The 16,704-nt window shown below is 32.5% G+C and overlaps 1 protein-coding gene across 1 annotated transcript in view; it reads right to left on the reverse strand.

The window, feature by feature from the left end:
* LOC134699346 (von Willebrand factor D and EGF domain-containing protein-like) overlaps positions 1-16,236 on the reverse strand; it is an 82,707-nt gene extending 66,471 nt beyond the window's left edge. Inside the window, exon 1 of the mRNA XM_063560955.1 lies at positions 16,179-16,236. Within this exon, the coding sequence (XP_063417025.1) occupies positions 16,179-16,236 (58 nt within the window). The remainder of the gene's footprint in view (positions 1-16,178) is intronic.
* Positions 16,237-16,704: the final 468 nt, after the last annotated feature.

Below are 16,704 nucleotides of genomic sequence, written 5' to 3' on the forward strand. Positions count from 1 at the left end.
GCGGATCCAGCCATTTAATAAAGGAGGAGTTCCCAACCCAGAGTAAAAGGGGGGGTCCAACTATATGCTCCCATTCAAATGCATTGATCGTCCAAGAAAAAGGGGCGTTCCACCACCGGAACCCCCCCCCCCTTTTCCCCTGGATCCACCAATGGATGGATAGTTGTCTCATTGCCAAATTGACAATCATACCACATCTTCTTTTATAAATTCAAATGTTTATCTCATTTATTTACAAATTTCATCAGCCAACTTATTTCGATTAATTAAACTAGAACACACCCGCGAATCCGCGGGCATTTAGAGCTTAGTTGAAAGTATATAAAATGTTGTTGGGATAATTTTTGTAAAATATTTTTGGATGGAGAATTTCAGAACAGGTATCCAAATTCATAGTTACTTGGAAACAGTGTAAGCCCTGTCCCTTGCTTCCAAAACCCGTTATTATTTTTTTCTGTTAAATTTGATTATATTCGCATTTCTCAGGTTCTGTAAACTATGAACATAGTATTACGTATAATACTATAAATAAAGTGTATTTGCTATTTACTATCAATTTTAAGTTTCTTCTTCTAGGCAATCACTGCTATATCATATACAGAGTCTCTATCAACGCGATAATTATTGTACTGTCCCCGTGTATTCTTATGAAATTTATGTGCAAGTTTAAAACTGGAAGTCCTGTTTGGCGAAATCGCAGGCACTTTAAGCTTGGTTCAAATTATGTTAATTATTTTAGGATGAATTTTGGTAAAAGATTTTATGTCTGGAGAATTTAAGAAATGATATCAAAAGTGAAATAGGTACATCGGGACAGGAAAAATCATTTTACCATAAAGAGGGACTATCGTTTCCAAGCATCAATTTTTCCATTCATCTATGCTGTACACGAGCTTAAAGATCGAAAACTTAAAAAGAAACTGAAAACAATATTTCGTATTGTTAATTCAATCACACCCGAATATTGGTGAGTTTAAGTTTATATAAACATCGATGATAAAATTGTCCAAACGGTGATAATTTTTCTTTACAAAAAAAAGAGACTTTCGTAAGGTTGAAACTTTTAAAAAATTGATGAAATGTACTGTCAGTATGAATTTGAACTGAATATCGTCGTGAAACATCTGCCACTGGACATAAGACAAATAAATAACTACCCAGCATGTACAATTATACATGTTCATGTACTGTTTACATCTATACTACTAAGAGAAGATATTGTATGGTCTGATTTAGCCGCAACTCTGAAACTGTACAAAGTCAGAAATATTGTGATATGACGATATATATGTAATGTTATATACATCCTAAAGTTGTCTTCGAAACAATCTTTTTCCGCAGAAAACGACAATCTTTAAGAAAATATCAAAATTTCAAAGACCGTTATCGAATCGTATCTCATATACGATTTCGCTCATACTAAGGTGCCGTACTGAATGCGCAATCTATGATTTGATGGATCATCTCTTTCGGTAATATCAATGGATTTTACGTAGCTCATACGGTTATTGAGTTAAAAGGCTTACAAACTACTGAAAATCACACTTTAATAAAATAAAGATAGCACACTCTTTTATTCACGTCCCAAGTTAGGAGCCTGTACCTCAGTGGCTGTCATTGGTTCATGTCTGACACATTTGTTTTTCATAAATATAATTGTTATAAATTATGTCGTTAGTTTTCATGTCAGTTTTACATTTTGTCATGTGGGGGACTTCTTAAGCTGGCTATACGGTAAGGGCTTTTCTCATTGTTTGGCTGATTCCTGCTACTAACGGGTTTTGAATAACTCCATAGTCAATAGTATCTATCAATTTGTGCACATAAACTAAAGTTTATGATAGCTAATAATACATAAAAAAATATTCAAAAAGCTGGATGCTATTTTATGCCTAATATACAATTCGTGTCAGTAAATTAATTGTAGACTTATTTATTTATTAAATTCGTAGTTTAATTCATTTGCTTTCAAACAAGTAAGAAAATTAAGTTCAACACTTAGTATTAAATCGGTGTCCCTTCTAACATATTTATTTATTGTTGGGTACAAGAACTAAAACCAATTAGCAAATATTTTTGTTTGTCAGTATTGCTCAATGACTATTTGTTCATAATGGTGTTTTTTTTCTGTTTCATAATATGATTCTATGTTATCTTCATGATCTTATCAATAAGAATCAATAAACTCCCATTCTAAAATTTTATAGCGCTATCTAGCCTTCAACCCAATAACGACGTCAAATGACGTCAAATGATATATGACGTAACGATGAAGTTTTATGAAAAAGATGGATACAAAGAAAACAACAACAAAATAATGAATAAAATATAAAATGTATTCAATAATTGAAGGAATGGTGTTTTATTCAGAAATATTACGAAATGGAAAAAAATAAATATTTTTTTACACAAAGGCCTTCCCGCAGTAAGAGGGTTAAATTCATAAAATTAAGCAAATTAACATTGATGTAGTAAATACAAATACTGATCTTTTTCCATTTTAGATAAACGTTTTTGATTCTCAAATCGGGAATCCCAATTTTGTTCCCCCGTGGTACAGATTTGCCCTTGTAGTATAGAACGCTTTTTTTCTATGACGTCATCATAACGTCATTAAAAAATGCATAAGAGACTGAAGGAACCTTTCTGTTAAGTAATGGGAAAAAACGTTTTTCAAAATATTAATTAGTTTAGACGAAAACCATAGTTTAGTGGTTACAATAAATGAAATATGTTACGCGGGACAGTCTAAAAATAGTCGTATTATTAAAATGAAGCTTGTCGCATGCAGCATAAAACTAGTTTCATTAATTATTTTTTTCATTTTTATTTTTAAAACTATTTATCTTGAAAAACCGTAAAATAGCAATGAATATGATATCACAAAATTATATATTTTGGACTTGCATCTTGCCAACTACACCGATTTTCCAATGAGGTACGGGGCGTATGACATTTGCGCCGATTTTGAATATTTTCATTCTTTCATTTGCGCCGATTTCATTTTTAGCTCACCTGGCCCAAAGGGCCAAGTGAGCTTTTCTCATCACTTTGCGTCCGTCGTCCGTCGTCGTCCGTCGTCGTCCGTCGTCGTCGTCCTGCGTTAACTTTTACAAAAATCTTCTCCTCTGAAACTACTGGGCCAAATTAAACCAAACTTGGCCACAATCATCATTAATGTATCTAGTTTAAAATTTGTGTTTTTTTACCCGGCCAACCAACCAAGATGGCCACCATGGCTATAAATAGAACATAGGGGTAAAATGCAGTTTTTGGCTTATAACTCAAAAACCAAAGCATTTAGAGCAAATCTGACATGGGGTAAAATTGTTTATCAGGTGAAGATCTATCTGCCATGAAATTTTCAGATGAATCAGACAACCCGTTGTTGGGTTGCTGCCCCTGAATTGGTAATTTTAAGGAAATTTTACTGTTTTTGGTCATTATCTTGAATATTATTATAGATGGAGATAAACTGTAAACAGCAATAATGTTCAGCAAAGTAAGATTTACAAATATGTCAACATGACCAAATTGGTCAGTTGACCCCTTTAGGAGTTATTGCCCTTTATAGTCAATTTTTAACCTTTTTTCGTAAATTTCCATATCTTTTACAAAAATCTTCTCCTCTGAAACTACTGGGCCAAATTAAACCAAAATAAGCAACAATCAACATTGATGTATCTAGTTTAAAATTTGTGTTTTTTTACCCGGCCAACCAACCAAGATGGCCGCCATGGCTAAAAATAGAACATAGGGGTAAAATGCAGTTTTTGGCTTATATCTCAAAAAACAAAGCATTTAGAGCAAATCTGACAAGGGGCAAAATTGTTTATCTGGTCAAAATCTATCTGCCCTGAAATTTTAAGATGAATGGGTCAACTGGTTGTAAGGTTGCTGCCCCTAAATTGGTAATTTTAAGGAAATTTTGCTGTTTTGGGTTATTATCTTGAATATTATTATAGATAGAGATAAACTGTAAACAGCAATAATATACAGCAATTTAAGACTAAAAAATAGGTCAAAATGACCAAAATGGTCAATTGACCCCCTATGAAGTTATCGTTTTTATAATAAATTTTTAACAATTTTCATAAAATTTGTGAATTTTTACTAACATTTTCCACTGAAACTACACGGACAAGTTCATTATAGATAGAGATGATTGTAAGCAGCAAGAATGTTTAGTAAAGTAAGATGTACAAACACATCAAAATCACCTAAACACAATTTTGTCATGAACTGTCTGCTTCCTTTGTTTAATTCACATATACCAAGGTGAGCGACACAGGCTCTTTAGAGCCTCTAGTTTCATTTGCGCCGAATTTTTATTTGCTCCTAATTAGATTTACAGGTAAATTAATACTTGTACATGTACTATACCATTGGTAAAATTTGGTTCTAAATGTTTTTCATTTATGTTTAAGATAATTTTGATTCATATTTTTCTGCAACTTCATTGATAGACATATTGCACACTGAAACAAGCCGAGGAGACAATTCTTTAATCACCAAGGGCCATACATATCGCGTATCGGAAGATAAGTGTCCTGAAATATAACAACATATCTTACTAATGTACTATAAACTGTGTAAAGCCAGAGTCACCACGGATTTTATTGTCAAAACACAGATCGAGCATAAATATGTGGCAGATGTCCGAAAGACAGAGGCTAAAGAACTACGGTTACGGTCAGGGGAAATGTCTGGAGATTTATCTTGTAGGCCTTCTTCCACCTCCCCACTGACTGTGAGCAGGGGACAACAGTTATATACATGTTATGATTGACAATTCATAAATGTGTACAAGTGGCTAATGGAAGAGGTCTATAATGTTAAATGAAAAATAACATGACTTGGATGGAGAGTTCTCTCATTGGCACTCATATCACATCTTCTTATATCTATTCACCTGTAATTTACCTGTAAAAAAATCGGCGCAAATGAAAGAAAATATCGGCGCAAATGAAAGAAAAAATCGGCGCAAATGAAGTGCAGATCGGCGCAAATGCAAAACGCCGGAGGTACGAACATCGCGCGTAACGTCATAGCTCTAATTTCACAAGTGTGAGTTTATTATATAAATTATTAGATTAGCCTACTATGTCTCTTCTAGTTTTTGTGTATTGTAAACCATTAACATTTTACTGACAAAAGTTGCATTTTCACAAAGAATTCAGTGACATTTTTTGCCTCTAAATATTTATGTTTTTTCAACAGTAGTCAGGCTAGTTATTTTTGTATGGCTTGCTTTTTTTTGTTATCTCCCTTGTTATTTCCTTTATTTCCTGTGTTTTGTTGGACAGAATATTCCTTTTCAACCCATTTGGAGCAATATTTTACTTATTCTAACATTCTTACAGTTACTTGGTAAAATTATTCTGCCCTCCTTTTATACTTAAATAATTTTGTTTTCAACATTCAAAGGCATACACCAGCATTAACATGAGGGATAAAATTTTGTTTCCATAGAATTAGTAAGTTTTAATATTTGCACAAACTACCTTTTTGGAGTAAGGATAAGAAGCTGTGGCATCGAGTACCCCAAACTTTAAAAAAAAGTCCATTGAGCTCTATAATTTATGCTCATACTACATGTACGGAATATATATCATAAAGCGATAATCAGTTTAACAAATTACATCAGACACAAAAGAAGTTATGTACATGTACAATGTACCTATGATTCAATCTGCAACCTTGTCATATGCATCATCTTAATTTCTCAACCTTAAAAGTTATATACAATTTTACCATGACGTTGGAAATAGTGACCTATTTTTTTATGCCGCTCATTTCGTATTAAAATCCTGCCTTCTGTACAAAGTGGCCACCAATACAAATGGACAGCCAAGAAATAGCTGTAAATGCTTACGTGACATTCAGCACAATCAACATGATCAATCGTGTTTTCATTATTGAGTGCCATAATATTTTAATTAAGGGTTATCTTAAAGATGTTAAAATCAGAAAACTTATTTCCTATCACCTGCTGAGATTGGAGCCAACTGAAATGGTATTTCTTTTCTGTCAGAATAAAAGAAATTCTATGTACCAGTATACATGTATATAAAAATACAAAAATAACCAACTTAATAACAATTTTTACATATACACAATCCAAAAGTTTTAGATGAATGAATCATGATATAGGGGACAGGACAAAAAAGTCAGTAGGAAAGTAAAAAATGATACATGTCTGTACATGTAAACGCTTATAAAACAACGGCCTACCAAAAATCATGGGAAATCTTTACCTGACCCAATCACAAAAAGTAACACCACTTAATTATTAATCAAAACTTCATTGGCAATTATACCACATCATCTTCTTTTTGTATCAAATTCTAACTGTACTATGTACATAAATATGATACAATCATGCAAATTTAAAATAAGAAGAAAGTAATTTCTGTCTGTGTGTTGGGAATGTTGTTGCATTGCCATACATGTTTACATTGTAATGTGGTAATCAAATGAATGAATCATGATATATGTATATGTCGTGTACAAATTGCGATTTTGTACATGTTATAACATGTACAAAAATGTTGTACATGTTATAACTTGTATAATGCAAAAATACAAGTTATAACATGTACAAAAGTACCTCATACATGTTATAACCTGTACAAAATATTGCTTAAAAAAGGTTTTAACTTGTACAAAATTTATGATAAATCTTAATGAAGTAAAATATACATTTAAATTCACCAATGCATACAGAACAACAATCACGTGGGTATGGTTGTCCTGCGAGAGAACGTACTGTGCTGGTGATTTGGTCCTGACGGGTGCTGGTGGGTCCTGATTCTGTGCTGGTGGGTTTGTTTACATTGTATCAGAACGGCAATAAAACGACTGTTTTGTTGCTTAATTTTTCTTTGATGTATCATAAGTACCATGCAAAGTATATTACAACAATATTATATTGCAAGAGTCGTGCAAGTTCGTTAAACGGAATTGTCCTGACGCTGTGCTGGTGATAAGAAAAACGGTCCTGGTTCTGTGCTTGTATGTCCTGGTTCTGTGCTTTTATATTTTAGTTAAAAGTTGCATATATTCAAGATTATTGATGCTGTACTGTTATTGACTAATGGGATAAGTTAGAGCGAGGTTACAGTGAAAGCTTGAAATAGTTTCCCGTAAGATTTAAAAGTTGTATTGTAAAAGAAAAATGTATGTTATAGCTGTTAAGGTTCATGTGGACCCTATGGCTAAAATGGCCGTATTTTCACCTCAAAATTTACTCTGAGTACAGACAAACCTGCACATCTGTTAAAAAATTCAGGCATAGCATGCCCTAGATAAATGAATTTTAAATATGTTTTATGTTTAAGAAAAATAAAAACTTACCAGGATTTTGCCATGCACTTTTTTTCCTTCCTCCAGAAGGTGCCAAAATAAACTAAGTTGGGAAACAGGTTTGAGAACTTCCCCTCAGGTAAAAATTAAAGTGAGCAGTTTTAATTGACATGGACATTAGATGGACAATAGATACCTGACAATAATTGGTTATTTAAACAGTGTACCTGCGTGGACCATATCAAGGTAAACTCAACTGACTGTTAATTTTATCATCTTCTGCAGAGACGAAAAAAAGTGTACGGCAAAATCCAGTTAAGTTATGAATTTTCTAAATCATACAATGCATTTGAATTCTAGTTATCTAGGGCATGCTATGACTTAAAACTTTTCCAGATGCACAGGTGTGCCTGTACTCAGAGAAAATTTTGAGGTGAAAATACGGCGATTTTAGCCATAGGGTCCACATGAACCTTAAGAATCACTTGCTGATAGATTTTTCCAACATATTTTTTTGTGTCTAAACGGTTATCAGGTATTTTTTTTCAAAAGTTCGATAGAACACTAAAAAAATCCCTATTTTATGAAAGGGCAGGCTCGAATATGTCAGAGAATGAAGACGAGATAACCTAGAGAACACTAACAAAATTAAGATTTCTTAGCTTTTTCATTTCAAAATAAATATTTTTGATAAAGAATTACGGGGGAGGAAGTGAACAATCATTATGTGTCCTTCTTTTCTATATTTAAATATTTTTCATGAATAAAAATAAAATGTGCCTTGATTATAATCGAAAATGAGTAAATGGAAAAAATACCCAACTAAAATAAACTTTTATTTTAATATTGGAAACAAAGTTTTGTGTGTCAAACACACCATCTCTGTAGTAATGACTCCTTACTAAGATATTTCACTTCATTCATTTTTTTTCTGCATTTTTTTATATTGTGAATTCATAGAATTATTATATTATAATTTAGCCTTAATTTATATTTAAAAAAAAATGAATCTAAAGCCAGATATATCAAACATTTTTGTTTCCATCTATCTGTTTTCAGGACTTTAACAATCAACAATAACACGCCTAGAAAATGCGTACTCGGCTGTCTGTAATCGACCATTTTTAGACACCACAGGCTCCTAAAAAAACAAGCCGGGGTGGGGGTTCAAAGAAACAAATTAAGTACTTATATCAATATTTTATCTTTTCGTGTACGGTTTATGACCCCTCCTGTGGCCTGTCAATTCCGAAATGTGCAAACTGCAATAGTATTAAAACAGCACAGACAATGAATAATAGAGATATAATTTTGTACATATATCAAGGGGAAACTTCTTGCAAAGCATTATTATTTATAGTTCATTATTGTATTTAGTAGAAAAAGAGAATTTAGTGAAAATAAAATCACTATATATATTTTTGTAGAGAATTCACAGACCTTTGTACAGAGATTGTTGTTATGTTTAGCATGGGATCAACACAATGGTTCATTACCGAGTAAAAAAAATCAAAATGTCTATCTACCTTGCACATTTTAGAAAATTCAGATCAGATAACGAAACTGGGTCCAGCAACATTTATGAGCAATTTACGATTGTGACCCTCACAATTTCCATTCACCACAAATATTCTCGTTACAACGAATCATTTTAAATACAAAAATACGTGTTGCAGCCTTTTGTTTATCTATTAGTATATATATACGGATAAAGTTATGAAAGGCAGCAGGGTCATCAGGAGTCCATGGCATTTGAAATACATGCTAAGCATAGATCTAGAAAGCGACAGATAATCATGACATTAAAAAAAGTCTCTTCTTTTCGACTTTTTTCAAACCAATCGACACATAAAATGAATTATATAGTATTGTGGAATTTTTAACTTATTTTAGATACTATTTATTGTTATCTGATATTGGACGAAAGATGTTGCCCTTTTATGTTAGTATGTAATACAAGTTCAGATCATTTGAAAACACATATTAAACAGCCAAATAGATGCACAAGAGTTAACTAGGAGTTATAGATCCTGTTGGCAACAATTATCTGGCTAACTGTATTGATTTTGTAACATTTGTTTCAAATATGACCAACTTCTTATCCAAAATCACCAGCACCGTATCAGGACCCACCAGCACAATGACAGGACCCACCAGCACAGTATCAGGACATGAATAAGTTGAGAAAATGCTAAATTTTAATAAATTGCAATGTTTTTTCAAAAAATTGTTTTGTTGTGTGGATTGCGGTATAGAAAGCGGACTCAATGAGCATTTTTATTTTATCTTTTCAGTTCGAGATTTTCGGAAAATGAGCATTTTTGTGTTACGCTTACTGAAACAGTTAAAAGGGTCAATTTTGTAATGGTTTATATATGAACCCATAAGAAACGAAATTGAAAAAATCTAAACTGTTCTCTTCCATTTTTTATGAGTGAAAACGTCAAAAATCATCATTTTCGTCTTTGTTTACATTTTTTCATTGATCACCAGCACCCGTCAGGACCGAATCACCAGCACAGTACGTTCTCTCGCAGGACAACCATACCCACCGTGACAATAAAAAGGCCAGAACGTATCTTTTTCCGTAGAGGACAATGACCACAAAGTTTCAGGAATTTTTGTTTCATGACTTCTATTGGCAAAATGTGTTTTCATGTAATTGTATGTTTTATGCAGTCCATCATGGCTTAAATATATAGTGTGACACTATTTACTATAAGCTTGCATTTCCTAAATGACAATTACATTAAATACTAGTTCTAGTAACTAAATTCTTCCAAAAAATTTAAGAACAATGCCTAATAATTTTGGGTAATTATATTCCTCCCTCTCGTTGTATAGCATGCAAAGACTTAATGTCTTATGCTTACTCTGTAAAAGCAAGTGAGAGCTGGAATAGTTTTCATTGGACCACACTTCATTATCAATGTCTTTGGATTTCTCTTCAACTCTTCAATATTTTTGGCCTTCAGCATGTCACTTATGTAAATTTATAACTCATTTTTTTTTTATAAACTATAAGATCATTGCATGAGGCAAATGTCATTTTGATGTTTTAAATATATATCCTCTACTTTGAAAACATGTTTTTGTGGCATTTGGATAATGTCTGCTCTATGGGCGGGTTGTTATCTTTTAGACATATACCCCATTTGCATTCCCAATTTTAATTGTGGACATCTATCCTGACTATCTTCTCATGTCTTCTTGTGTCAACTTGAATGAAAGTATTTTACTATTGCCTTTAAAGTGGACACCCACAATTATAATTCATCAAATAAAGATATGACCATAGATAGACATAACAGGATCATAAGACATGTTCTAAGATATATCATAAGATATGTCCTTAGATATATCTTATGACAGGTCTTAGGAATGCTTCGTAATACCGACCCCTTGCCATTAACTATATCAAAAAAGGACAAACACACACTAACATAAAGGAATAATAAAAAAAGTTATGAAAATTTCATTGAGGTTAATAACGTCTGTTACGATAATAGAAACATATCCTTATTTTTCGATTTTGTACAAGTTAAAACCATTTTTAAGCAATAATTTGTACAGGTTATAACATGTACGAGGTACTTTTGTACATGTTATAACTTGTATTTTTGCATTATACAAGTTATAACATGTACAATATTTTTATACACGTTATAACCTGTACAAAATCGCAACTTGTACACGACATATACATTGTAATGTGGTAATCAGACGAATGAATCATATGATATAGGGGACAGGACAAATATGATATAATTCCGATTTCCAAGTATACCGGTAGAAAAGATAGATACACCTGAACATGTATGTAAATGTACACATGTACAAAATAGCAGCTACATGATATAAATGCAAACATAGAAAAATACCCAATTGTTTTTAGTTCAAACATTGTGTGGCTGTTACACTTGTAGTCTTGTACAGAGGTCTCGCTCAGTATTGAAGGCCAACATCAATTTGACCAACAACTGCACTTAAAACACTTTATTATGCTTTTGAACCTTTTGTAAACCTGTAGTTTGTGTTATGAAATGAGATTGAATTATAAATCATGACAGAATATGATTGTCTTGTTCTCTGGTGGCCAATACATAAATGTACATGTATATGACTATTTGTTCCCTGATGGAGAGTTGTTTCATTGGCAATCATACATGTATGTCATATTCTTACTTTTATTATTACATGTACATGTAACTCCATTAGTCGTGCATCAGCTGTGAATTGCATGCCTACATGTACATATCTCATGCATATGAACATATCTGTAGGTTTACCGGTATGGTTAATATTTATATTGAATTGCCTGTAATCGCCATAAAAATTACAAAACACTCATATAAGTCTTATAAATGAATATTTCAAAATTCCTTTTTACCATGTTCACAATTCAACTGAATATCATATACACATATATACCTGTATGCTATAGCGACAAGGTGTTTCGTGTATGGTGTACATGTCGGTCTGCATGTTTCTTATATGACCATGATGACTTCAATAGTGTTTGATTTATTAAATGATAGTAAGATGCCTATGTCTGGCTGTCGGTCAGGGTTCATAATTATACTTTTGACCTTATGTTCCTAATTAATTGGCCAAGCATAACTTTTACATTTGTCAGTTTCTAAGGCACTGTAAGGATCGGAACACATTTATTTGGTGTACGGGATATTTGTAGAGATCTGTATGGCATGGTTCATCTGACCTTGACCTTTTTTATGAAACATTGACAATCTTAATCGCATTTGACACTTCTAGTAAAACCCTTGATATTATAGACGTTCAACAAATATACTATCATAAGTAAAGCAAACAAGACATTGCGCTTTGGTATTCTATAGTATGTACTACATGTATATAGTTAAATCAATCATTATATGCGTTGTTTATAAAGAACTTCAAAAGTTCTGTTGCACAAAATGTTGGTCATCGTTCAATCCCAAATTAAACATGAAATGTGCTGTTTTTGCTATGATTTTTTGCTTGATGGATAACATTTTGGTTTAAACGTTGCATATCCATATTATTGGCTAACTAGTGTCGGTCTGCCTGAAGTGCACTAGACCGATTCACAGAGCTGAATCTTTCACACTTATTTAGACACGTTATTAGTTTGTTGATTTTTAACTTTCGAGGTAAAGTGTTGAATAGAAAAAAAGATTATAGGTTTAATGTTCATCATTATCAAAATAGTTACAGGCTTCAACCACTTGCAGATTTATCAAATGGTAAAAGAAATACTGATTTCTGATTACTACTATTAAGTCTGGTCACGCATTTTCTTTCACGATCGAAATAATACGTTGCCTGATCTTTCACGATAAAGTTTGATGGAAATTCAACAAATTCAAGGTTTTCATAAACAAATTAGCGCTTTAAATGGAAGAACACACTTTAATTTTACTGTACTATCAGATACACCAAAGATTAAATTTCAAATATATCATGATATTCTGAAATATGACCATTATAGGTACACACAGCGTGTTATTTGTAATTAATTTCATAGACACGCATTGCGCCTTTTGTGTTTTTTCAAAAAGTACTTCATATTTTCTTAATTTATCTTCTTTCACAGTTATGTTGAGGAAGTTGAACCATTTTGACAGACATATTTTTTTGTTCGGATTTGTTCCGCGTTTTGAAAATTAAGCGATTTTTTTTCAATGATTCTGAACTAGAATGTACATTAAATGTCTTTCACGATCCGTTACCAGAACTTTCACGATCGTCTCTCAATACTTGACCGCCGTTAGATATTCTTTTACGATCATTTCTCTCGATAAACTGAATGACACCCGTGTATCTGTAGATCTCTCACTTGTCTTGGTTAGATATTGCAGATTTTTTTTTTAAATATTTCATGAAAGAGACAACAAATTACATTGTTTACATCCATGAAATACAATTAACTGAAATCCTTTTTGAAGCTCCTATTCTAAGAATATTCACAAATCTCCGAACTGCCGATATCATGTATATTTGGAATTCATTTTAACTGAGGTAAAAACATCAACTTCAATAATGATGAAAAAGAAGGTAAATTTTCCAATTAATTTTCCTCGGTTTTTCAGCATAAAAACACTAAATTCCAATTCATTTGGTCTTGAACAGTCAATGCTTCTGCTTAGTACGGTACATTATGTAGAATTGCTGTCTTTTTCTATTTTTCACGGACATATTTGGTAGCTTTCTAAACAAATTTTAATCAGATCTTCCATAATGGCCATGATGAGTTATAAGTAACTTTGAACTGGTGTCTGACTGCATGTCTAAGGTCTTCATCCCTGAAATATGAAAATGCAAATATAATACATGTACAATGTATATATCAAATGAAATTTGCAACATGAGAAAAGTAATCAAAAGTTAGTGCAAACATACTTCTTCAAAAAGATACTGTTAAAATGCTAATAAAATAATTCCTGCCATTTTTTACCAGTAGTACAAATGTCTTCATTCAACATTTGAACAAAAAATAAATTTTCCACACACATTTTAAAAAGGCTCACTATCATGACTACATGTATGTAATACATATTTGAATTTATGTATTATGTTTAACTTCATTGTTTTATATCTCCTTTTCAAAATGTGAACAATGACAGGAATACTTCAATATCAACATGATCAATATCAGTAACCCACAAGAAATTTTAGCTAGCAAGTTCAGTATATTATTATAGGTGTATCTGTCATGTCTGTGTAAATAAATATTATTGCTGGTAAAGATACTTCATTTTTAATTAAGAAATTATCATGATCATTTATATTGGGTACATTAATTATTGTATTGCAATTCTTGAAGAATGGAATAAAATTGAGATTAATAATTGCTATTTCAGAAAAAATCTACATACTTGTACAGTTACTTATGTGTCGTTCATGTATAGGTTTCAGAATGACAGTTCTCATAAAAATGAGATATTCAAAGTTGCCTTTTAAAAACATTGCCATATATATAGTTCTAAATTTACATCATACAATCTTCTCATGATGTAAGAAAAGAGAAATTTATTTGCACATACATCATGTACATGCATTATAACCAGGTGCTCCGCAGGGCGCAGCTTTATACGACCCCAGTTGTCGAACCCTGAACAGTTGGGACAAATTTGGTCACAATATTCAAGCTTGATACCGTCTGAATTTGGATTGTGGTCAAATTTTTGACATAATTACACCTTATGTAAGAATCCTGGATTTTGATTGGTTGATAGCTAGTGTATTTTTCACCAATTTACTGTTATCAAATGAATATCGTTCATTTTTTAACGCCGCCGTGGTATTTGTCAAAAGGATATGCCTTTTCTACCCTCGCTGCCGTGTTTTTTGCCAAAAAATACTCTATCCGACTGGACGCTTGTAACGTCACGATCATCAATGCGTTTTTGAACATTAACATTCGGTGTAATTAAACAGATATAGCATGTTCTTGAGGGGTATTTGCGAAAAATACCAGTCTTGAGAATGATTTTCCCCCGCCTTAGGGCTCGCGAAATTTACCATTCTCTCGACTGGTATTTTTCGCAAATACCCCTCCTTAACATGATATATCTGTTTATAATATAGGTTTTTGTCAAAAATTAATGAGGTCAAAGATCTAACAAATCTATTGCACAATACTGTGCAATTGAAGATTTTTTCTTGAAACTTTTTCAAAATTTGAAAAAAAAATTAAAAAAAGGAATCCCTTAAAAAAATGGTAAACAAAAAATCCCCCCACCACACTTTTTGAAACATCCTTGGAATAAATACCCTTAAACTCAATCCCATGCTTTCCTTTGTAGTATTAAACCTTGTAGTACAATTTCAGAGAGATCCATACACTTAAACGCAAGTTATTGTCATGATTGTTTGGAAACTAGAAACATGCTTCTTTTTGGCCCTTAATTCCTACATATTTTTGGCAATTACCCAAAACTTAATCCCAGCCTCCCCTTTGTTATATGGTACAGTGTGGTACAATTTCAGAGAGATCCATACAATTAGACACAAGTTCTTGTCTGGAAACTAGAAAAATGCTTGTTGTGGCCCCTTTTTGACCCTCAATTCCTGTACTTTGGCCCCATAACCCCTGAAATGAATCCAAACCTTCTACTTATGGTTTTAAACATTGCGGTATAATTTCAGAGCAATTGAAATACTTGTACACAAGTTATTATCCTGAAACTAGAAAAATGCTTGTTTTGGGCCCCTAATTCCTAAACAGTTTGGACCATCATCCCCAAAATTAATCCCAACCTTCCTTTTGTGGCATTGAACCGTCTGAAAAAAAATTCATAAAGTTCTATTCACTTAAACTAAAGTTATTATCTTTACCTACATAATCAATGCAATCGGCTGTAAATAGGAAAACATTTTTTCAACCTCGATGTAGTAAGACTTCATTCATATATATTACACGTTTCAGAATACAATACACTAAATATAATTGCATGTTACAAAAGTTGAATGTTCGAATACCCGTAAAAACACTCTTAACATTAGAGCCACTCTAGATTCACCCCGATTAATCAAACCTAACTCTTTCGGGTCGTTCCTGTGTTTTCCTGTATTTTTTTTGCGATAACTTAGGCAGCAACCATTTGATTTTCTGGGGGGGGGGGGGGCTATGGTTTTTTTATTCTGTACAAACTCCCCCCCCCCCCAGAAAATCAAATGGTTGCTGCCTTAGTCTTATCGATATTTAAGTTAGGTTTGTTGGTGGGTTTTTTTAGTTTTTTTTTAAACTTATTGTAATTTGAGATGATACACCATGCTTTTTTATTTTCGTTTCAAAAGGTATAATACTTTCTTTTATTGATTATTTGTTATGCCTACTTTCATTTCATTAATTTTAATAATACGTTTCGTACAGTATCTTTCATCGTATGTATCTACTCTAGGAAGTACTACACTAGTTCTTGGTCCCATTGTTTTTTATGTTAAAATTCCTCCGTTTCAAGCAGGCTCACCTCTTTTGTTTTAAGTTCAAATGAAGTGGTAATCATTGCATGTCAAAGCAATACTTTATTGTGTCCTGTACTGACAAAATCAACATCAACAGTCTCCGGGACAAGTTTGCAATTCCGCTGAGTGCAAAAGTTGTCACCTTAATTTTTAGAGTTAAGTCAAAACAAAGTTGATAACTTGGTTGGTATTGGTTCCCTGATATTTGTCCTAAAATTTTTTGGCTCTAGCACCACTGTTGAAAAAGTTATGCCCCTTTTTTCAACAATTTCCTCAGAGGAAAAGTACTTTTCCTCAAGGGAAATCAAATTTCCCTGAAGGAAAAAGATTTTTCCTCAAGGGAAATTGTTTTTTCCTCAAGGGAAAAAGATTTCCCTTAGGGAATTTGCTGCATAATTATTTCCTTTGAGGAAATTCTATTTCCTTAAAGGA

Source organism: Mytilus trossulus, unplaced genomic scaffold, assembly GCF_036588685.1.
Source record: "Mytilus trossulus isolate FHL-02 unplaced genomic scaffold, PNRI_Mtr1.1.1.hap1 h1tg000050l__unscaffolded, whole genome shotgun sequence".
NCBI lineage: Eukaryota > Metazoa > Mollusca > Bivalvia > Mytilida > Mytilidae > Mytilus > Mytilus trossulus.